At 42.9% G+C, this 25,630-nt stretch overlaps 1 protein-coding gene across 2 annotated transcripts in view; it reads right to left on the reverse strand.

The window, feature by feature from the left end:
- Positions 1–228: 228 nt before the first annotated feature.
- Positions 229–25,630, reverse strand: part of LOC115162985 (prostacyclin receptor-like) — a 50,659-nt gene continuing 25,257 nt past the window's right edge. For both annotated transcript variants that reach the window (XM_029714539.1, XM_029714538.1), the window contains one exon: positions 229–951. In XM_029714539.1, the coding sequence (XP_029570399.1) occupies positions 628–951 (324 nt within the window). In that variant the 3' untranslated portion in view covers positions 229–627. The remainder of the gene's footprint in view (positions 952–25,630) is intronic.

Here is a 25,630-nt window from a genome sequence, read left to right on the forward strand (position 1 = left end):
CAAAATATCTAATCCATTTTGAATTCAGGCTGTAACACAACAAAATGTGGAGTAAGTCAAGGGGTGGCAGGTAGCCTGGTGGTTAGAGTGTTGGACTTGTAACCGAAAAGTTGCAAGATCGAATCCCCAAGCTGACAAGGTACAGATCTGTCGTTCTGCCCCTGAACAAGGCAGTTAACCCACTGTTCCTAGGCCATTACTGAAAATAAGAATGTGTTATTAGCTGGACTTGCTTAGTTAAAGGTAAAAATAAAGTATGAATACTATCTGAAGGCACTGTATGTCGACAGAGTTCTTTGCCCTTCCAGGACTGGTTGTCCATAATGAATCCACCTTAGTGGTCCTCTCCTGCATATATCCATTTCAGTTGCTTGGAGTTTTTTTGGTTTTCAGTGTTTGGAGGCATAATCGCTCACTTTATTCACTCATTTGCAGTCTTTTTATATGGCACTAACATGTATGAAACATGTAGCTCATGCATCGGTATACTATATGCATTCTAGTCAACAGTGGATAAGGTACCTGTAAGTACTAGTGGTCAAAAAAGTTAATTCTCCAAACCCTAAATCCCAAACCCCTTCCCCCAATTGTCTTCTCTCCCACATCCATCCATCCATCCATCCATCCCTAAATCCCATCCTCTTTCCTGCCCCGAGTCCCACCCCCACATAAGAGGCTGGAGTATAGCTTGGGCTGCAAGGAAACAGAGGGCAAGGGTTTGGGAGACTCCCTGTGGTCGTCAGGGGTTAAGAAGGTGCAGTGGGCAGTGTTCTTCACCGCTCCCCCCGTGAAGTGGCAGCGCAGCAGCGAGCGCAGGTGGCGGAACACGGACTTGCGGAAGATGATGAAGACCCAGGGGTCCACGATGGGGTTGAGGGCCTGGAAACGGAACGCCAGCAGGTTCTCCTGGTCGTCACCCACCGGCTCGATGGCATTGGCAAAACCGGCAATCTAAGGAGGAGAGACAGAGAGTTAGATATTGAGGATTTTAGTTTATTAGGATCCCATTTAGCTATTGCACATGCAGCAGCTACACTTACTCGTCAAAATAAAATATCAAATAAAACATGTGGAGGGAGATAAACAGCAGAAAAATGTGCTGGATACTAAAGGGTGGGGGAAGAAAGTGCCAAGGGAAAAAGAGAGGAGTAAGGACAAGATAGTGTATAAAATCCCATCACATGCCAGTATACAGGACAGAACAGGCCAGGCAGACACAGAGACAGACAGACATCCTGGCCACAGAGAGCAGCTGGCACCAAAAGCATCTCAGCCACCTCATTCCTTTCCTCCGTCTTCAATCCCCTTATTTCCTGTGATATATTCAATAAACTGTCCCATAATTGATTACGTGGCCTGATTGAGTGGTGTCGTGTCACAGCGTAAATGTTTCCCTGTTGCTAAGGCCTGGGAGTGAAAGGTAATAACCCAAAAGACGGAGTGGGAGCAGCCCAGGGACCATTACAGGTCTGAGCCGTGCCAAATCAGCATGCAGGAGGGAGCAGGAGCAGCACCACGCTCTCTCATCTCCACCATGGGCTAACTAGCCAAAACAGACAATGTCCTGTAACGCACTGACAGACATTATAAAAAGGCGGAGAACATTGTGCAGACACTGTATTCGTGTTGCCGTATTGCCACAACCACAGTGGACTAATGTTTCTGTAGAAATGTAGCAATGCCTTTGATGGACGTGAATCCCCACATTGCACAACTGATGTTGTCAAAGTAGTCACACACATTATTTTATATCCTCGTGGGGACCTAAAATTAATTTCCACCCAAACTCCTATTTTCCCTAACCCTTAACCGTAACCCGCAACCCGCAACCCTAACCCTTTACCCTAATTGTAACCATAACCCTAAACTTAACCCCAAAGCTTCCTAATCAAGAGGACTAATGATTGTAGGGGACCACAGCTATTGTACTTCATTACATTCATAGGAGTGGAGGATCAATTATAAACACAGCATGTTTTCCCTGATTCAGCTGTTCCCGGATTCAGCTGCTGGTCCCAGGTTTTGGCTCACTTATTCATTCACAGTGAAAGTATGGACTAGGGATGAAATACGTGTCATCCAATGTAGCGCACTGAGGGATAGTGAAATAAATCTACCATTGCTGCTATTACTGTAGCCCCAGGCTGAGTTAGAGGACGTATATGTTATATGGGCTGTTCTCTGAGTCAGAACTGCGGCAGTAAGGGTCAGACACAGTTCATAAGACAGTTAAGAGGCCCTATACTGTACAGGCTGACCATTATGGTCCTCTGTAGCTCAGTTGCTTCAGCATGGCACTTTGCTATGCCAGGATAGTGGGTTTGATTACCGGGACCACGCATATGTAAAAAATGTATGCACGCATGACTGTAAGTCAGTAAGTCAGTAAAAGTGTCTGCTGAATGGCATACATTACTAACCTGGCTGACGCGCGACCCACGTGATCACACAGCAAGCTGTGACTTCGCGAGCTGGTAAAAGCCAGACTAATATATTACAGGCTGTCCATTGTTGGCATTACAAGGCCTGTAAGAATTATGGTTACAAACTAGGAACCTGTTGAACAGTGATAGATTAACACATAATAAAAAACGGTTTCATGGTGACGGTGTCCAGGTGGGATGTCACACATTTGTAACCTTTATCTAGGTAGGGGAGTCCCATTGAGAACAAGGTCTATTTTTTTGAGGGAGCCCTGCATTATAAGACCAAGCAATTATACATTCAAGGCAGGAGCCTAGGAAACATACAAAGAAGAATATACAAAAAAAACACAATCATAGAAAAGAAAAGAAAATGCAGGAAATGTGATTTGGATGTGTACTGTGAAAAAAGCCTAAGATGGTGTTTGTTGTTACACGTTGCCAAAACATCTCACAAAACACTGCTACTGTTGCCACCTTCTCCTTGCCACCCTGCCACATATGGTCCTCTGGGCAGACCTGGTATCCTTTAAGAGGGACACAAATCACGGGCACTGTCACCGAGTGTGGGTTTGGAACGCGGGATAGATGAGAGGCATTAGCCGCTCGTTAAACATGCTCCGTACTGATGAATGTGTGTGGTTTATAAGGCTCTGTGACAGGATGCAGCAGCAGCGCAGTCTGGGGGGGGGGGAAAGGATCCATCAGTTGGAAAAGGCATATACAAGAATCATAAAACGCATGCACCCACACCTAAGGCTGCCTCTACCTGGGTACAGTCTGTCTGTGTGGGGCCAGAGCAGGGAAACATGGACACATTATAGGCCATTTGGTGCTGCTGATGGCCTTTGCTATCAGGAAACAGGCCCCATAATGGAAGTCCATAGTGGCCTATTAGTCTCCATTTGGCTCCTGGAGGACTGTTGCTCCCCTTCTCCTTCAGATCCTGTTTCAATGGGAGGATAAAGTCATGTGTCTGTTCATCTCAGAGACAGCAAAGCAGTGGATCCCAGAGAGAGCGAGAGAGCGAGAGAGCGAGAGAGAGAGAGCGAGAGAAAGAACCATTTCCTGTATCTTTGTGACCAAAGTCTTGATGATACTGTGATAATTTGCCGTCTAATGCTGACTACAGGTGTTCCTGGGAGTGATAAGACAGAGTGTCAGAGTGACTTTCAAGTGTTTGAAAAATCTAAATCATCAAATCAAATTTAAATTTGTCACATACACATATTTAACAAAATGTTATTGCGGGTATAGCAGGGTGAACAGGCCGTGGCTCGGGTGGTTCATGTCCTTGATGATCTTTTTGGCCATCCTGTGTCATCGGGTCCTCAATGTCTGCTGGAGGGCAGGTAGTTTGCCCCCGGTGATGCTTTGGGCAGACCGCACCACCCTCTGGAGAGCCCTGCGGTTGCCATACCAGGTAGGTGATACAGCCCGACAGGATGCTCTCAGTTGTGAATCTGTAAAAGTTTGTGAGGGTGTTAGCGGCCAAGCTACATTTCTTAAGCCTCCTGAGGTTGAAGAGGCGCTCTTGCGCCTTCTTCACCACACCGTCTGTGTGGGTAGGCCATTTCAGATCGTCAGTGATGTATACGCCGTTGAACTTGAAGCTTTCCACCTTCTCCACCGCGGTCCCGTCGAAGTGGATAGTGGCGTGCTCCCTCTGCTGCTTTCTGAAGTCCACGATCAGCTCTTCTGTTTTGTTGACGTTGAGTGAGAGGTTATTTTCCTGGCACCACTCTCCCACGGCCCTCACCTCCTCCCTGTAGATGGTCTCATCATCGTTGGTAATCAGGTCTACTACTGTTGTGTCGTCTACAAACTTGATGATTGAGTTGGAGACGTGTGTGGCCACGCAGTCATGGGTGAATGGAGTGCAGGAGGGGGCTGAGCACGCATCCTTGTGGGGCCCCTGTGTTGAGGATCAGCAAAGTGTAGGTGTTGTTTCCTAGCTTCACCACCTGGGGGGCGGCCCATCAGAAAGTCGAGGACCCAATTGCACAGGGCGGGGTTCAGACCCAGGGCCCCAAGCTTAATGATGAGCTTGGAGGGTACTATGGTGTTGAATGCTGAGCTAAAGTCAATTAACAGCATGCTTACATATATATTTCTCTTGTCCAGATGGAATAGGGCAGTGTGATGGCATCGTTTGTGGATATATTGGGGCGTAAAGCAAATTGAAGTGGGTCTAGGGTGTCAGGTAAGGTAGAGGTGATATGATCCTTAACTAGCCTCTTAAAGCACTTCATGATGACAGAAGTGAGTGCTACGGGGCGATAGTCATTTAGTTCAGTTACCTTTGCTTTCTTGGGTACAGGAACAATGGTGGACGTATTGAAGCAAGTGGGAACAGCAGACTGGGATAGAGAGAGATTGAATATGTACGTAAACACTCCAGCCAGCTGGTCTGCGCATGCTCTGAGGATGTGGCTACGGATATCGTCTGGGCCGTCAGCCTTGCGAGGGTTAACATGCTTAAATGTCTTACTCACATCGGCCACGGAGAAGAAGCGCCCACAGTCCTTGGTAGCGAGCCACGTCGGTGGCACTGTGTTATCCTCAAAGCAGGCAAAGCACACGTCCCGTGTGGCTCAGTTGGTAGAGCATGGTGTTTGCAACGCCAGGGTTGTGGGTTTGATTCCCACGGGGGACCAATACAGGGGGAAAAAAATGTATGAAATGTACGAAATGTATGCATTCACTTCTGGAAGTCGCTCTGGATAAGAGCGTCTGCTAAATGACTAAAATGTAATGTAAATGTAGCTTGTCCAGAAGCAAGACCTCAGTGTCCACGACGTGGCTGGTTTTCCCTTTGTAGTCCGTGATTGCCTGTAGACCCTGTCTCATGTCTGAGCCGTTGAATTGCGACTCCACTTTGTCTCTGTACTGACGTTTTGCCTGTTTATTTGCCTTACGGAGGGAATAACTACACTCTTTGTATTCAGCCATATTCCCAGTCAATTTGCCATGGTTAAATGCGGTGGTTCACGCTTTCAGTTTTGCACGAATGCTGCCATCTATCCACGGTTTCTGGTTTGGGTAGGTTTTAATAATAACAGTGGGTACAAATTCTCCTTGTAGGAATTTAAAAAAATGTAAGTAGCAGTGGTCCAATATTTTACCAGCGCGAGTATTGCAGTCAGTGTGTTGGTAGAACTTTGGTAGCGTTTTCTTCATATTTGCTTTGTTAAAATCCCCAGCTACAATAAATGCAGCCTCAGGTTTCCAGTTTGCATACAGTCCAGTGTAGTTCTTTGAAGGCCGTCATGGTATCAGCTTGAGGGGGAATATACACGGCTGTGACTATAACCAAAGAGAATTCTCTCGGGAGGTAATACGGTCGGCATTTGATTGTAAGGTATTCTAGGTCAGGTGAACAAAAGGACTTGAATTTCTGTATGTTATCACAATCACACCATGAGTGGTTAATCATGACACATACACACCCGCCTTTCTTCTTCCCGGAGACTTCTATATTACTGTCTGTGCGATGTACTGAGAACCCAGAAGGCTGAATGCACGGGGACAGTGTATCCCGAGAGCCATGTTTACGTGAAACAGGGAATGTTACAATCCCTGGTGTCTCTCTGGAAGGAGATTGTGGCCCGGAGCTTGTCTACTTTTTTTTATCCAGAGACTGAACATTAGCGAGTAATATACTCGGAAGCGGTGAATGGTGTGCACGCCTCCTGAGTCAGACTAGAAGTCCACTCCGAATACCGCTTCTCCACCGGCTGTGTTTTCAGAGCAGCCTTCGGAATAAGTTAAATTGTCCTGGGGGGAACGATCAAGGATCCAATTCGGGAAAGTAATGCAGGTTAGTTAACGCCACTCTGATATCCAAAAGATATTTCAGGCAGTATGTAATAACCCCCCAAAAATTCTGGCCTAATAATGTAAGAAATAACAAACAAAAAATATATGATAAACAAATACTGCAAAGTTGCTTAGGAGCTAGAAGCAGAGCTGCTATATCTGTCGGTGCCATGAACAGGAGAGGTTATAGACCAAGGTACAGTGCATTCAGAAAGTATTCAGACCCCTACACTTTTTCAGAAATTTTATGTGACAGCCTTATTCTAAAATTGATTAAAATGTTGTTGTTTTTTTCTCTATCTACACACAATACCCCATAATAACGAAGCAAAAACAGGTCTTTACAAATGTTTGCAACTTTATAAAAAATAAAAAACTGAAATATTACATTTACATAAGTATTCAGACCCTTTACTCAGTACTATGTTGAAGCACCTTTGGCAGCAATTACAGCCTCTTCTTGGGTATGACGCTACAAGCTTGGCACAACTGTATTCGGGAAGTTTCTCCCATTCTTCTCTGCAGATCCTCTCAAGCTCTGTCAAGTTGGATGGGGAGCATCGCGGCACAGCTATTTTCAAGTCTCTCTAAAGATGTTCAATTGGATTCAAGTCCAGGCTCTGGCTGAGCCACTCATCGACATTCAGAGACAACGAAGTCACTCCTGCATATTCTTGGTTGTGTTCTTAGGGTCGTTGTCCTGTTGGAAGGTGAACCTTCACCCCAGTATGAGGTCCTGAGTGCTCTGCAGGAGGTTTTCATCAAGGATCTCTCTGTACTTTGCTCCGTTCATCTTTTCCTCAATCCCAGTCCCTTGCCGCTGAAAAACATCCCCACAGCATGATGCTGCCACCACCATGCTTCACCGTAGGGATAGTTTTCCTCCAGACATGAAGCTTGGCATTCAGGCTAAAGAGTTCAATTCGGTTTCATCAGACCAGAGAATCTCGTTTCTCATGGTCTGAGAGTCCTTTAGGTGCCTTTTGGTAAACTCCAAGCGGGCTGTCATGTACCTTTTACTGAGGAGTGGCTTCTGTCTGGCCACTCTAGCATATAGGCCTGATTGGTGGAGTGCTGCAAAGATGGTTGTCCTTCTGGAAGGTTCTCCCAACTCCACAGAGGCCTCTGGAGCTCTGTCAGTGACCATTGAGTTCTTGGTCACCTCCCTGACCAAGGCCCTTCTCCTCCGATTGCTCAGTTTGGCTGGGCGGCTAGCTCTTCAATTTAAGAATGACGGAGGCCACTGTGTTCTTGAGGACCTTCAATGCTGCAGAAATGTTTTGGTACCCTTCCCCAGATCTGTGCCTCCACACAATCCTGTCTTGGAGCTCTACAGACCATTCCTTCAACCTCAGGGCTTGGTTTTTGCTCTGACATGCACTGCCAACTGTGGGACCTTATATGGACAGGTGTGCGCCTTTCCAAATCATATCCAATCAATTTAACTTACCACAGGTGGACTCCAAGTTGTAGAAACATCCCAAGGATGATCAATGGAAACAGGATGCACCGGAGCGCAAAGGGTCTGAATACTTATGTAAATAATGCATCTGTTTTTTATTTGTAATAAACGTGCCAAAATGACAAAAAACCTGTTTTTGCTTTGTTATTATGGTGGATTGTGTGTAGATTGATGAATATATATATATATATATATATTTAAATACATATATATTTAAATACATATTTAAATACATTTTAGAATAAAGCTGTAACAAAATGTGGAAAAGGTCAAGGTTTGTGAATACTTTTCGAATGCACTGTTTGTCACCATGGTGTCACTGATCTTTGCAGCAGACAACCAGAAAACCAGGTTTGATACCCAGTTAGTATCATCTCTGTCTCCATCTTTCTGTACTCGTTAGACTTATCAGTCACCACCAATGTTCCCTCCAATTTTTTTAGGCACTAAGCTAATTTCAGGTCTTCTGAACGCAAACTTGAAGGTTGTGAAAACTTCCAGCTCGTATTGACTGTGAACACTGAGGCTGTACCCACTTTAAGTTACAGTATTAACAGTGGCCAAGTAAGCTACTGTGGCCATTTGATCATAATGCAGGCCTGCCAGAGCGGCCTACCATCAAAAGCTAAGGAGAAAATACATCCCATAACATTTTAACATGGAAGTTTTCACACCTGAAGCTCGAGGGCGCCAGACTGCCCTTCATTACGCACACCTGTCACCATCATTACGCGCAGCAGCGCTCATTGGACTCACTTGGACTCTTTCCCTTTGTCGATTTCCCCGTCTATAACTGTCTGCTCCTCCGTTTGTTCCCTGTGTCTGCATTAATGTCATTGTGTTCTTGTGCAGATGCTGCCCTGCTCCGTTCCATGCCAGTTGATAATTAAAATGTTCACTCCCTGTACCTGCTTCTCGTCTCTACCAGCGTCGATCCTTACAGAAATCGCTGTTCTATCATTCAGCCAATGTGTGGCGTTCAATATAGGCCTACATTCCATGAGGGGCTTAACATTAACCTGTTTATCCACTTTATCCGACTTAACTTCGTCCCGTGGAAGTTAAGTCGGGCGTAACTTAGATGCCATATTGGTCGTCACAATGTCTTTGATCTCTATTAGATCTGTGACTCTCTCACTTCCCTCCTTTCCTCAGCCTGTTATTATGGTCCATCCTCTGAATGCAGGCTGAAAGGTTACAAACATGGGCTAACTTGTGTGTCAGTGCAGGCGTTCCCCCCAAGCCCGGAGACTGGCTCATTCAGGGGAGACGTTCCTATTCGGTGGACATTAATCTATGGGGGTCCATAGGGGTCTTTCTATACTCTATTCTCGGAAGCCTGATTGCCTGAGAGTTTTTAAATCTACTTAGTACTGAGAAACTGGTGTGTGTGTGGGTGGGTGTTGAAGGGAGCTAGACTTATGATAAATACCCTTTTTAACCCTATTCCCCATAGCAAAACCATTATGGGGGAAAACGTCTAGATGTCTAGCTCCCAGACAAATGTGCATTCTATCGGTGTCTGTCAATTAATTACATCTGTCCACCAAAATTAGAACCAGTCTACACAATCCTTTTGCCATCTGTCTGGGGAATCTCTCTCTCTGTGTGTGTGTGTGTGTGTTAGAAAGGCCAAAGGCTATATAGAGAGAGTTCAATGCATCCATTAAGACTTGTGCTCAGCAGGCTTCTGTTTATTGACTGGTAACAATAGGGAGAGTTATTACCCGGAAGGCTTAATACCCAGGTGGGGACTGGATCTGCTGTGTATGCACCAGCAACGAACTAAAGATTTATCTAAGTATCCTACTACAATATACATAGATGACCTGTTGTATACAGCCTCTAATGTACCTTTACTGGAAAGAGTATTATGCTCGGAGAGACACAGTTATAGAAGTAAGAACAATATTGATCAGGCAGGCGCCAGTACAAACATCCCATCAGTGCCTGTGGTCTGATCACAACTTTACTTAGCCTGGCAACGATACAGATACTGGGCATCGCAGACCAGAGCTAATACAAGGTCGATATCTCCTCTGTCAGAGGACAACTTCAGAAAGAGGGAGAGAGGGAGATTGAGAGCGTTCTCCTTCAGCTCATCACAGATGATTATGACTCACCCACTTAAGAAACAGCGATGGAGCTACATTGTCATCCTGCGCTTTCTTGGCAACTATCTGCATATTCTTGCTAATTATCTGATAATTATCCTTGTATGGTAATCATCGTTATGCAGTCTAACAGACGCCTATTGAAGTAACAAAGAACATATGTTTTCCAGTAAATATGACACTTCTGACTTTATAGACCCATGTTTTCTCCCATCACAATGTTTTTGAAAACATCTACTCAAGTCTTGTTTTTCTAGCCCTGGGAACATGTATGCACGCATCCGCATCCACACTCACACACGGACACAGATGTGACATCACTCTCAGTGAGTGGTGTGGCAGCTTGGCTTTGACATCTTTCCACCCACTCAGAATAACCCCTTTAATTGTGTTTCTCTTCTTTCAGTTCCCTCGCTCTTTCGTCTCCCCCTCTCTCACTCTGTTTCATTCTCCATTGCTCCCCTCCTTACAAGTCTCTCCATCCTCTCTTATGTTCTCCTGTTTTTCCTTGTTGCCATTATCATGATCTCCTCTCACAAGCTCAGCCCTTTCTCTTCTCCTCTCCTTCCACTCCCACTTTCTCTCACTCGCACCTCGGTCTGCTTACATTCTCCCTTTCCTGTTCAGGTTCCAAGTCCTCTTTTGTTACCACTAAGGGGAACTGAGGACAGGTGTTGTAAAAAAAAATAAAAAGCCTGTTGACGTGAAGCAGCATGTGGCTCTATATACAGTACAAACACTGTCTGACCCATAAACAGATAGACAAATAAAGATTGAAAAGTGCTGAATCTGCTCTGTACCAGCCAGCACATTACCTGCTGATAGAAACCACATTAAAAGAGGAAGTGGAACCACTTTCTGGTTGCCAAAGAGGAAGACTGGGTGTTTTACAATAAGAACATATAGGCCATGTTGCAATGTCAGTAGGGATGACATGCCAGCAACAAATGCTGACTCTACCCATCCAAGTATATCTGACCGAATTATGAAAGACAAGAATTGTACTTTTGAATTCCGTAAAGTCAGTGTGGAAGAGGTGAACAAATTATTATTGTCTATCAATAATGACAAGCCACCAGGGTCTGACAATCTGGATGGAAAATGACTGAGGATAATAGCGGACGATATTGCCACATCTTCAATTTAAGCCTACAAGAAAGTGTGTGCCCTCAAGCCTAGAGGGAAGCTAAAGTCTTTCCACTCCCCAAGACTGGTAAAGCCCCCTTTACTGGCTAAAATAGCCGACCAAACAGCCTGTTACCAACCCTTAGTAAACTTCTGGAAAAAATGGTGTTTGACCAGATGCAATGCTATTTCACAGTAAACAAATTGACAACTGACTTTCACAGCACACATATAGGGAAGGACACTCAACAAGCACAGCACTTACACAAATGACTGATGACTGGCTGAGAGAAATTGATGATAAAAAGATTGTGGGGGCTGTTCAGTGTGGCTTTTGACATTATCGATCATAGTCTGCTGCTGGAAAAACGTATGTGTTATGGCTTTACACCCCCTGCTATAATGTGGATAAAGAGGGTGTTCTTTAATGGATGCCTCTCAAACAACCCAGGTAGAATCAGGAATTCCCCAGGATAGCTGTTTAGGCCCCTTGCTTTTTTCAATCTTTACTAACAACATGCCATTGGCTTTGAGTAAGGCCAGTGTGTCTGAAATGAAATGATTGCAACACTTAACAAAGAGCTGCAGTTAGTTTTGGAATGGGTAGCAAGGAATAACTTAGACCTAAATATTTCCAAAACTAAAAGCATTGTATTTGGGACAAATCATTCACTAAACCCTAAACCTCAAATACATCTCGTAATGAATAATGTGGAAATTGAGCAAGTTGAGGTGACTAAACTGCTTGGAGTAACTCTGGATTGTAAATTGTTATGGTCAAAACATATTGATACAACAGTATCTAAGATGGGGAGAAGTCTGTCCATAATAAAGTTCTGCTCTGCCTTCTTAACAACACTATCAACAAAGCAGGTCCTACAGGCCATGGTTTTGTCACACCTGGACTACCGTTCAGTCGCGTGGCTCAGAACAGGGCAGCACGGCTGGCCCTTAAAAGTACACAGAGAGCTAACATTAATGACATGCATGTCAATCTCTCATGGCTCAAAGTGGAAGAGAGATTGACTTCATCATTACTTGTTTTTGTAAGAGGTGTTGACAAGCTGAATGTCCCGGACACCCATGCATACCCCACAAGACATGGCACCAGAGGTCTCTTCACAGTCCCCAAGTCCAGAACAGACTATGGAAGGCGTACAGTACTAAATAGAGCCATGACTACAAGGAACTCTATTCCACTTCAGGTAACTGATGCAAGCATTAGAATCAGAGATTTAAAAAGCAGGTAAAAATACACCTTATGGAACAACGGGGACTGTTAAGAGACACACACAAAAGGTGCAGACACACACATTGTGATATTGTTGTATGGTGGTAATGAACATTTTGTGTTGTGGATATGTGGTGGTGTAGGGATGTTATATGATATTCCGTTTTATCTTTAGCTCATTCAGTACATAAAACAGTGAACTATGTATCTTTTTCTTTATATGTAATGTGGGTGCTTCGGTGTGTTCGGACCCCAGGAAGAGTAGCTGCTGCCTTGGCACATACAAAAGTAGAAGGTTTCAGCAATAGGCTGGGCAGGCGTTTACCATTGGATCTTCTCAGGGGTTTTTCCAGATCTAATGACCAGAGAAACTTTCATCTTCCCAAGAACTGCTGTTGATTGTTTTCCTGTAAAATAATCTGGTGTTTGGAAATCATGAATAACAATGCTAAATGGTTGAGTATATTATGCATCCACCCAGTGTCCCTATGGGTATCACTGAGCATGGCCATTTTAGAGATCCTATTAAATTACTCATTCCTAATTCTATGACGGCCATGGTCTAGTGGACAAATATTCATAATGATGAATACTTACAAAACCACAAGCATTGGGAAGAGATGGTAATCACCGACTTTAATATCATAAGGTTATAATTTAAAATAAAACATTCATGAGTGAAAAACTAAGTGATCATATTTAATCGTCATCAAAATGGATGGTAATAATTATACTGCTATTATTCACTTAGCATTAATGTGAAAAATTATGGATGATTTCACAGTAATATTATGGTTTTAATTCCCCATTGAGCTCTGACCACACATAAGGGATTGGTTTGGATACAGAGTGAGGGGATAGCTAATGCCATGTTGACCAGGACTCCTTTACTCACGGGACGATGATAATGGAAAAAAGCTGAGGCACAAATCACATCCAGAAGGAAGGAGGAGGGAAGTGTGGCTGAGTTACAAAGGATGTGGGAAATGGGGCAGAGATCATAGCCCATCTTCTCCAGCTATACAGGGTGGGACTGGGACATACAGAGACCGGAAGGGACAAGAACAGACCAGGATTGACCAGGACACCCCAATAGAGGGAAAACAGGAGAAAACATTTTAACACAAGGAGGAAGCTTTCCCAATAAAAATGGTCATGTTTGTTTCGTGATTGAAAATAATTTCTCCAGTTTTGTGCCCAAATTAGACCAGAAGAAACCTGGCAGGAAATAGCAGAAAAGGCAGAATATTTGAGGGGTCACAGAGGAACACCAGACCTCCCCCAGAGTTACTTCCTCTGTAGCATAGAATCTATAGATAGTAAACCCTGTGGTACTGATTTCTGACTGTCACACTGATGTACAACTGATTACCTAGCAAGTAAACTCAGCAAAAAAAGAAACGTCTTTACATGTGCTCAGCAGGCTTCTGTTGGTGAGGACCTGCCTTACAACAGGCCTACAAGCCCTCAGTCCAGCCTCTGTCTTTCAAAGACAATTCGTAAAAATCCAAATAACTTCACAGATCTTCTTTGTAAAGCGTTTAAAACACACTGTTTCCCATGCTTGTTCAATGAACCACAACAATTAATGAACATGCACTTGTGGAACGGTCGTTAAGACACTAACTGCTTACAGACGGTAGGCAATTAAGGTCACAGTTATGAAAACTTAGGACACTAAAGAGGCCTTTCTACTGACATTGAAAAACACCAAAAGAAAGATGCCCAGGGTCCCTGCTCATCTGCGTGAACGTGCCTTAGGCATGCTGCAAGGAGACATGAGGACTGCAGATGTGACCAGGGCACTAAATTGCAATGTCCGTACTGTGAGACGCCTAAAACAGAGCTACAGGGAGACAAGACGGACAACTGATCATCCTCGCAGTGGCAGACCACGTGTAACAACACCTGCACAGGATCGGTACATCCGAACATTACACCTGCGGGACAGGATGGCAACAACAACTGCCCGAGTTACACCAGGAACGCACAATCCCTCCATCAGTGCTCAGACTGTCCGCAATAGGCTGAGAGAGGCTGGACTGAGGGCTTGTAGGGCTGTTGTAAGGCAGGTCCTCACCAAACATCACCGGCAACAACGTTGCCTATGGGCACAAACCCACCATCGCTGGACCAAACAGGACTGGCAAAAAGTGCTCTTCACTGACGAGTCGCGGTTTTGTCTCACCAGGGGTGATGGTCGGATTCGCGTTTATCGTCAGGCCAAAACCTGAGAAGATTCCATGCAGGAAGTGGAAATCTGATTTGTGGAATCACCTTCAACACTTTGGCTATGAAACACACCGTGAGTTAGGATTCATTTAGCACTTCCTAAGGCTTCCACTAGATGTCAACAGTCTTTACAAAGTGGTTTGAGTCTTCTCCGGTAGAAACTGACCGAAAGAGAGGCTTGGAAAGTTGGTCACAGGGGGAGGGCCATTACTACTATGATGCGGGCGCAGCATGGGTACCCTCTCATTCCGAAACGTTTAGTAAGACAATGCAATCGTCCGCCTTGAATTTTATTGAAGCTCTGGTTGAAAAAGGCCCTAAAGATTTATGTTACACGTTTGACATGTTTGAACGAACGTAAATATATATTTTTTGCACATTCGTGATGACAAGTCCCGCGCGCTTCAGTATATTATGAGTAGCCTTCGGAACGCGCTAACAAGAAGGAGCTATTGAGACATATTATTAACTTTTTCGAACAAAAAACTACATTTGTTGTGGACCTGGGATTCCTGGAAGTGCCTTCTGATGAAGATAATCAAAGGTAAGGGAATATTTACAATAGTATATTTGATTTTAGATGGTTCCAAGATGGCGCTAACCTGTATCGCCGAGCCTATTTTTCTGAGCATACCACCTCGTTTATTGCAAAGTGTGATTTCCCAGTAAAGTTATTTTTAAATCTGGCAATGCGGTTGCATTCACGAGATGTTAATCTATAATTCTTTGAATGACAATATTACATTTTAACAATGTTTTCGAATAGTAATTATGTAAATTGTAGCGCTGATCCACCGGAAGCATTTGAGGGAAAATATTTTCTGAACGTCATGCGCCGATGTAAAATGCTGTTTTTATATATAAATATGAACTTTATTGAACAAAAAATGCATGTATTGTGTAACATGATGTCCTAGGAGTGTCATCTGACGAAGATTGTCAAAGGTTAGTGCTGCATTTAGCTGTGTTTTGGGTATTTGTGATGCATGCTAGTTGCTTTGAAAATGGCAGTGTGATTTTTTTTGGCAGGGTATTCTCCTAACATAATCTAATGTTTTGCTTTTGCTGTAAAGCCTTTTTGAAAAATCGGACAACGTGGTTCGATTCAGGAGAGGTGTATCTATAAAATGGTGTAAAATAGTCATATGTTTGAGAAATTGAAGTCATAGCATTTATGAGGTATTTGTATTTTGCGCGACGCGATTCCACTGGCTGTTGACTCGGGTGGGACGCAAGTGTCCCAGGTTCCCAGACAGGTTAACAAATGTCTTGGTGTGTTTCGACCATGATAGTTCGTTGGTGATGTGGACACCAAGGAACTTGAAACTCTCAACCCGCTCCACTACAGCCCCGTCGATGTGAATTGGGGCCTGTTCGGCCAGCCTTTTCCTGTAGTCCACTATCAGCTCCTTTATCTTGCTCACGTTGAGGGAGAGGTTTTTGTCCTGGCACCACACTGCCAGGTCTCTGACCTCCTCCCTATAGGCTGTCTCATCGTTGTCGGTGATCAGGCCTACCACCGTTGTGTCGTCAGCAAACTTAATGATGGTGTTGGAGTCGTGTTTGACCACGCAGTCGTGGGTGAACAGGGAGTACGGGAGGTAACTAAGTGCACACCCGAGGGCCCCTAGTGTTGAGGATCAGCGTGGCAGACGTGTTGTTGCCTACCCTTACCAACTGGGGGTGGCACGTCAGGAAGTCCAGGATCCAGTTGCAGAGGGAGGTGTTTAGTCCCAGGGTCCTTAGCTTAGTGATGAGCTTCATGGGCACTACGGTGTTGAACGCTGAGCTGTAGTCAGTGAATATCATTCAAAGTAGATTTGTTTAAGACTATCAAAAAACAGTCTGTGTGACCCTGATTTAGCCCATTGCAGTAAAAGATTAATAATGACCATTTTATAGAAGGGAACGTTTTTTACTTATATTGTAAGTAATTATAGATCATATTTAATAGATATCTGGAAACACTGCAGTTACTTTAAGGCGATAGATTGGGGGTAAGGCCCTGTGATAGACTAGCGTCCAGTCCAGGGGGGTGCACTTGTACAGTCGTGGCCAAAAGTTTTGAGAATGACAAACATACATTTCAACAAAGTCTGCTGCCTCAGTTTGTATGATGGCAATTTGCATATACTCTAGAATGTTATGAAGAGTGATTAGATGAATTGCAAAGTCCCTCTTTACCATGCAAATGAACTGAATCACAAAAAAAAACATTTCCACTGTATTTCAGCCCTGCCACAAAGGACCAGCTGACATCATGTCAATGATTCTCTCGTAAACACAGTTGAGTGTTGACGAGGACAAGGCTAGAGATCACTCTGTCATGCTGATTGAGTTTGAATAACAGGCTGGAAGCTTCAAAAGGAGGGTGGTGCTTGGAATCATTATTCTTCCTCTGTCAACCATGGTTACCTGCAAGGAAACAGGTGCCGTCATCATTGCTTTGCACAAAGAGTGCTTCACAGGCAAGGATATTGCTGCCAGTAAGATTGTACCTAAAATCAACCATTTATCGGATCATCAAGAACTTCAAGGAGAGTAGTTCAATTGTTGTGAAGAAGGCTTCAGGGCGCCCAAGAAAGTCCAAGCAAGAGCCAGGACCGTCTCCTAAAGTTGATTCAGCTGCGGGATCGGGGCACCACCAGTACAGAGCTTGCTCAGGAATGGTAGCAGGCAGGTGGTAAGTGCATCTGCACGCACAGTGAGGCAAAAACTTTTGGAGGATGGCCTGGTGTCAAGAAGGGCAGGAAAGAAGCCCCTTCTCTCCAGGAAAAAAAAAAAATCAGGGACAGACTGATATTCTGCAAAAGGTACAGGGATTGGACTGCTGAGGACTGGGGTAAAGTCATTTTCTCTGATGAATCCCCCTTCCGATTGTTTGGGGCATCCGGAAAAAAGCTTGTCCGGAGAAGACAAGGTGAACGCTACCATCAGTCCTGTGTCATGCCAACAGTAAAGCATCCTGAGACCATTCATGTGTGGGGTTGCTTCTCAGCCAAGGGAGTGGGCTCACTCACAACTTTGCCTAAGAACACAGCCATGAATAAAGAATGGTACCAACACATCCTCTGAGAGCAACTTCTCCCAACCATCCAGGAACAGTTTGGTGACGAACAATGCCTTTTCCAGCATGATGGAGCACCTTGCCATAAGGCAAAAGTGATAAGTGGCTCGGGGAACAAAACATTGATAATTTGGGTCCATGGCCAGGAAACTCCCCAGACCTTATTCCCATTGAGAACTTGTGGTCAATCCTCAAGAGGTTGATGGACAAACAAAAACCCACAAATTCTGACAAACTCCAAGCATTGATTATGCAAGAATGGGCTGCCATCAGTCAGGATGTGGCCCAGAAGTTAATTGACAGCATGCCGGGGCGGATTGCAGAGGTCTTGAAAAAGAAGGGTCAACACTGCAAATATTGACTCTTTGCATCAACTTCATGTAATTGTCAATAAAAGCCTTTGACACTTATGAAAGGCTTGTAATTATACTTCAGTATTCCATAGTAACATCTGACAAAAATATCTAAAGACACTGAAGCAGCAAACTTTGTGGAAATTAATATTTGTGTCATTCTCAAAACTTTTCGCCACGACTGTATATCAAGCTGCTTCACACTACAGAAACAGGATAAACAGGCTCCCACTCCTATGAGTCCTTCTGATTCGCCAAAGCCAAGGCTCGTGCAAAGCTTGTCACCTGGGTGGAGCTGGCAGCACACATGTGCTGTGCTGGAGTACAGGAGCATCTCAGGTGAACTCACACACACATCATATAACGGGGAGGCCCATCAGGAAGTCCAGGATCCAGTTGCAGAGGGAGGTGTTTAGTCCCAGGGTCCATAGCTTAGTGATGAGCTTTGAAGGCACTCAATGGACACCTGAGGTGATTGATCAGGGACATAAAGTGTGATCCAAACACACAATTACTGATTAACACACATCTGTGAAATAGATGACATCCCATTTGTCACAAACGTCAATTCAACGTCTATTCCACATTGGTTCAATGTACATTTCATTGAAATTACATGGAAACAACGTTGATTCAACCAGTGTATGCCCAGTGATATGGCTATGAATATAATTGTTGAAACTCAATGCCCAATTCAGGGAAATGTCCTGTGCAATGTCTACCCATTACCCTCTCGACCTCTTTATTACTGATGGTTTCACTAAACCCGATGGTTTCACTAAACCTTCCCTTTAAATACAATACAGTGGCAGCTACACACATGCCTGAAGGGATTTAGTTAGAAACCAACAGTCCCATGTTAGAGCAACTATGCTTGGTTGTTTATTGCTATGTATTTAGCAACGTTAAATTGAGTATGTAATAATTCAGCTGAATTTCAGGGGAACATAATGGTGCTCCCTTGGCTCCTTTTAGGGGCAGGGGGCTGTTAGCTGAAGCATACTAGTAAACACCAACTATGGGTCAGTGGTCCATGAAACCCAAACCATCAAATTCCGCTATGAGTTCCTGGATGCATGGTTCCAATTATTTTCTTAGAATCATGCAGTCCCCACTGTACGCATTCTCTAGCTCAGAGTTCTAGGGGCGGAACATGTAGTCTCCATATGAACCGAGACTTCTAGAATAAGCAGAGAGATTTAATAAACAGAGATTTAATAAAAACACTGCCTAAACAGTCATTAAATAAATCTGAAATGTACAATGTAAGAGATGAAAACAAAAAGGGCAAAGTATTCCCTGCTGGTTTTACGACGTAGGATAAATGGATCAGGTCCATCCATGTTTTAATGGTATGCTTGTTTACTAAATGCAGGGAAACTTAAAACCTGATATTGAACTCCAATGACATAGTATTTGTAGCTGGGGAATTTAATTTAAGCCAGTATTCCAATAGGACATGCCATTGTGAATCCTTATGACTCTGTTTAACTGTTGGAATTCCCATGTCCTTTTACAAGGGTGTAAGTATAACTGACATGAGACAGGGTCATAGTTCTGTGATGAACTACAGTAATCCTTCTTGCATCTTCAAAATCTGTGTCACCCTTTGACAATAATGAATTTCCTCATGGTCTAGAGGTCAAGACATCAGTGTCTCCTGTGGGAGACCTGGGTTTTAATCCTGCCCGTAACATAAGGAAATCCACAAAACTTCCCACAGTTTTGTCAATGATTTAAGGTAACATTTAAAAGCTGATATTAAACCCAGAAATGACTGTTTTCTTTGTGTGTGGGAGGGGGGAAGCAACTCAATCAACAAAAAAATACTATATATGCATTTTCAGAAATGTTGGTAAATGTGCTTTTATCATTTAAAGAAATTATGAAAGAGATCAGTTCATTTTTCCCCACTATCAAATCATGGCATGGGGTTGTTCAATGACAGATATGTATTTGTTTAAAATATACAATTTTCAAAAAGAGACAAATAATCATGTTTTTTTTTGTTGCAAAATGCTTTATATCCACCTCACTCTCAGAGAAATAAATCCATTCAAATTGTATTTGTCACATGCTTACTTACAAACCCTTAACCAACAATGCAGTTTTAATAAATATGTGTTAAGTAAAAAATTTAACAACACTTTTTTTTTAAACTTTAGAGCAACAGTAAAATAACAGTAGCGAGACTATATACAGGGGGTACCGGTACAGAGTCAATGTGCAGGGGCACAGGTTAGTCAAGGTAATATATACATGTAGGTAGAGTTAAAGTGACTATGCATAGATAATAACCAGCGAGTAGCAGCAGCGTAAAAGAGGGGGGGGGGGGGGGGATGCAAATAGTCTGGGTAGCCATTTGATTAGCTGTTCGGGAGTCTTATGCCTTGGGGGTAGAAGCTGTTAAGAAGCCTTTTGGACCTAGCCTTGGTGCCCCAGTACTACTTGCCGTGCGGTAACAGAGAGAACAGTCTATGACTAGGGTGGCTGGAGTCTGACAATTTTTAGGGCCCTCTTCAGGAGTGTCTTGATGTGTTTGGACCATGATAGTTTGTTGGTCATGTGGACACCAAGGAACTTGAAATTCTAAACCTGCTCCACTAAAGCCCCATCGATGAGAATGGGGGCGTGCTCGGTCCTCCTTTCCCTGTAGTCCACAATCATCTCCTTTGTCTTGATCACGTTGAGGGAGAGGTTGTTTCCTGGCACCACACGGTCCTCAAAGCTCATCACTAGGAGCGCAGCCTCTGGATGAGCGTTTTCCTGTTTGCTAATGGCCATATACAGCTCATTGAGTGTGGACTCAGTGCCAGCATCGGTTTGTGGTGGTAAATAGACAGCTACGAAGAATATAGATGAAAACTCTTGGTAAATAGTGTGGTCTACAGTTTATCATGAGATACTCTACCTCAGGCGAGCAAAACCTCGATACTTCCTTACTATTAGATTTCATGCACCAGCGGTTGTTTACAAATATCCACAGAACGCCACCCCTTGTCTTACCGGAGGCGGCTGTTGTATGTTATTCATGTCGTCGTTCAGCCACGACTCAGTGAAACATAAGGCATTACAGTTAATGTCCCGTTGGTAAAATATTTGTGATTGTAGTTTGCCAATTTTGTTATCCAATGATTGTACGTTGGCTAATAGTACTGATGGTAGAGGCAGATTACCAACTCGCCGTCGGATCCTTACAAGGCACCCCGACCTACGTCCCCGATATCTCGGTCTCTTTCTCATGCGAATCACATGGATTTGGGTCTTGTCGGATGTCTGGAGTAAATCCTTTGTATCCGACTCGTTAAAGAAATATCTTCTTCCAGTACAAGGTTTGTAATCGCTGTTCTGATATCTAGAAGCTCTTCTCAGTCATAAGAGACGGTGGCAGAAACATTATGTACAAAATAAGTTACAAATAATGCGAACAAACACACTCCTCTGGTGCTATTATGAGACTAAGTAGTACTGCTCGGTTTTACACCGTCAAATGTAACAAATAACTATATTTTTAATAAAGAAACGTACAAATTATACATTTGCAACATCAATATAAAAATTTTACATTTACATTTGACATTTTAGTCACTTTGCAGATGCTCTTATCCAGAGCAACATACAGTTAGTGTCTTCATCTTAAGATCGCAAGGTGAAACAACCACATATCACAGTGAAATATACAGGATACAAACATTTCATTCCAGGTAAACAATATATATATTTTGCAAAAAACACTTTCATACACATCTAAAATATATTAATAAAAACTCACACCGTCTCTTATAACCAATCATTTCTGATGAAAAAACATAAGTGGCAGACTTCATTAGATCATGTCCTGGCATAAGGAGGGTGAACCAACACCTCATACATGTGGCCTATTGTTCTACACCAACACCTGTAAATCCTGTCGTACAGCTTTTCTTTACTACGGACTGCCCCAACAACGTATGTGAACGTCAGCATTATTTACACAACAATGTTGAACAACTGTACTCCAGCTGCTTAATCAATATTTGCAATAGAAACCAATTGGTTGTAATAAGGGATTGATTCATTGTGATTTGGTCGTTACATACAGTATTTGCAATTTGAACTCTGCTTTCTTGCAGTTATTATCACTTTGGCACATTTTTCAAATGTAAGTGGTATATTTTCAAAACTGATAAGACTGGGGGCATTACAAGTGTTATGTTCAGAACCTTTGATTGTGAATTGGGGTTTCACACATCTTTCACCTTTGAGTCATTCATGCAAATCAAAGTTTTCCGTGAAATACCATGAGAACATTTTGTTTAGATACCAATACATCATTTAGTCATTTTAACTAGCATTTAATGAAATAGCAACACATACAAGATACACATTACAAAACTGCTATTTTTCAATTGCTGAATAGAAAGAATAGTGGATGGTAAATATAATTTTCTATACAGTATTTAAATATAACTTGACATGCAATTAAAACAAACAAACAAACAAATATATATATATATATATACACACACACACACACAGTTGAAGTCGGAAGGTTACATACACCTTAGCCAAACACATTTAAACTCAGTTTTTCACAATTCCTGACATTGAATCCTAGTAAAAATTCCCTGTCTTAGGTCAGTTAGGATCACCACTTTATTTTAAGAATGTGAAATGTCAGAATAATCGTAGAGAGAATGATTTATTTCATATTTTATTTCTTTCATCACATTCCCAGTGGGTCAGACGTTTACATACACTCAACTAGTATTTGGTAGTATTGCCTTTAAAAATGTTTAACTTGGGTCAAACGTTTTGGGTAGCCTTCCACAAGCTTCCCACAATAAGTTGGGTGGATTTTGGCCCATTCCTCCTGACAAAGCTGGTGTAACTGAGTCAGGTTTGTAGGTATCCTTGCTCGCACATGCTTTTTCAGTTCTGCCCACAGATTTTCTATAGGATTGAGTTCAGGGCTTTGTGATGGCCAATCCAATACCTTGACTTTGTTGTCCTTAAGCCATTTTGCCACAACTTTGAAAGTATACTTGGGGTCATTGTCAATTTGGAAGACCAATTTGCGACCAAGCTTTAACTTCATGACTGATTTCTTGAGATGTTGCTTCAATATATCCACATAATGTTCCTTCCTCTTGATGCCATCTATTTTGTGAAGTGCACCAGTCCCTCCTGCAGCAAAGCACCCCCACAACATGATGCTGCCACCCCCGTGCTTCACGATTGGGATGGTGTTCTTCGGCTTGCAAGCCTCCCCTTTTTTCCTCCAAACATAACGATGGTCATTATGGCCAAACAGTTATATTTTTTGTTTCATCAGACCAGAGGATATTTCTCCAAAAAGTACCATCTTTGACCCCATGTGCAGTTTCAAACCGTAATCTGGCTTTTTTTATGGCGGTTTTGAAGCAGTGGCTTCTTCCTTGCTGAGCGGCCTTTCAGGTTATGTCGATATAGGACTCGTTTTACTGTGGATATAGATACTTTTGTACCCGTTTCCTCCAGCAACTTCACAAGGTCTTTTGCTGTTGTTCTGTGATTGATTTGCACTTTTTGCACCAAAGTACGTTCATCTCTAGGAGACAGAACGTGTCTCCTTCCTGAGCGGTATGACGGCTGTGTCGTTCCATGGTGTTTATACTTGCTTACTATTGTTTGTACAGATGAACGTTTGGAAATTGCTCCCAAGGATGAACCAGGTCTACAATTTTTTTCTGAAATCTTGGATGATTTCTTTTGATTTTCCCATGATGTCAAGCAAAGAGGCACTGCGTTTGAAGGTAGGCCTTGAAATACATCCACAGGTACACCTCCAATTGACTCAAATTATGTCAATTAGCCTATCAGAAGCTTCTAAAGCCATTACATTTTCTGGAATTTTCCAAGCTGTTTAAAGGCACAGTCAACTTAGTGCATGTAAACTTCTGACCCACTGGAATTGGGATACAGTGAATTATAAGTGAAATAATCTGTCTGTAAACAATTGTTGGAAAAATTACTTGTGTCATGCACAAAGTAGATGTCCTAACCGACTTGCCAAAACTATAGTTTGTGAACAAGAAATTTGCGGAGTGGTTGAAAAACAAGTTGTAATGATTCCAACCTAAGTGTATGTAAAATTCCGACTTCAACTGTATATCCAATGGCAGGTTGTGGGTATGTTGAGAATTATGTCCGTCTTATTTTCATTATCTTTATACATTACACACATCGGACAAATCATCAGACATAGGGTATTGTAAAGCAGTTGGCTACTGTAAAAACATTTCTGCCCCATAGTACAAGATCACCTTTTCTTATGTGACTTGTCAACTGATACAGTATCGCCGGTCTCTCTGCTTGAAATGCATCTATGAAATTCAAATAATGACTGGAATATATTATTTTATAAACTGCGGGGTTCAAATGCTGATTGGCTGACAGCTGTGGTATATCAGACCATATACCACGGTATGAGAAAACATAGATTTTTACGGTTCTAATTACGTTGGTAACCAGTTTATAATAGCAGTAAGGCACCTCAGGGAATGGTGGTATATGGCCAATATACCACAGCTAAGGGCTGAACCAGGCACTCCGCATTACTTGTACTCAGTGAAGCATTTACTTGGACTGCAATCTGAGGTGCAGTTAACTCTAATGAACTTATCCTGTGCAGCAGATGTAACTCTGGGTCTTCCTTTCCTGTGGCAGTCCTCATGAGAGCCAGTTTCAATTTTCCATAATAACTGACCTTCATGTCTTAAAGTAATGATGGACTGTCGTTTCTCTTTGCTTATTTGAGCTGTTCTTGCTATAATATGGACTTGGTCTTTTACCAAATAGGGCTATCTTCTGTATACCAACCCTACCTTGTCACAACACAACTGATTGGCTGAAACGCATTAAGAAGGAAAGAAATTGCACAAACTGTAAACAAAGCACACCTGTTAATTGAAATGCATTCCAGGTGACTGCCTCATGAAGCTGGTTGAGATAATGCCAAGAGTGAGCAAAGCTGTCATCAAGGCAAAGGGTTGCTACTTTAAAGAATCTAAAATATATTTTGATTCGTTTTTCTACAATGTAGAAAGTAGTAAAAAAAAAAACCTTGAATGCGAAGGTCTGTCCAAACTTTTGACTGGTATCATTGCATGCCTGATCCATGGTCAGAAAGAGGGTGGTACGCTCATGGGGATGGCAATCATACATCTTCTACCTGTATTGATATCATGTATTGTATTTTCCAGAATATTTACGTCCCACAGCTAGTGCATTGATCTTAAAATAGTCTGGCAAGACAACCACACATCATAGTCGTATCTCAACCATGCATCACATACATAATACATTTAAAAACATGCATAAAATGTTTATGTCTGTAAGTGTTCTTTTATCTGTTTTTTTAAATCTGGTTTTATTGCTAGCTTGAGTTACCTGGGGGGGGTACTATGCGTTTCCCAGCCTCTGTTCTGGACCTGGGGACTGTGACGAGACCTGTGATACCGATGACTGTCCGAACTGTGTGGCAACTGCTTGAACAGACAGTTCGGTGCCTTCGACACATCAACCCCTTGCACAAAAACCAATAGTGATGCATGTCAATCTCTCCTCAACTTTGAGCCAGGAGAGATTGACATGCAAGTCATTGACATTCGCCCTCCGTGTACATCTAAGTGCAATACGTGCTGCTGTGTTTTGGACCAACTGCAATTTGCCTATATGTCCTTCTTTGCCGCACATGACCAAACTGGACAGTAGTCCAGGTGTAATTAAACTAGGGCCTATCTGGTTGACTGAGATAAAGAAAGTAGAGCAATGCCTTGTCATG

Source organism: Salmo trutta, chromosome 26 (assembly GCF_901001165.1).
Source record: "Salmo trutta chromosome 26, fSalTru1.1, whole genome shotgun sequence".
Lineage (NCBI taxonomy): Eukaryota > Metazoa > Chordata > Actinopteri > Salmoniformes > Salmonidae > Salmo > Salmo trutta.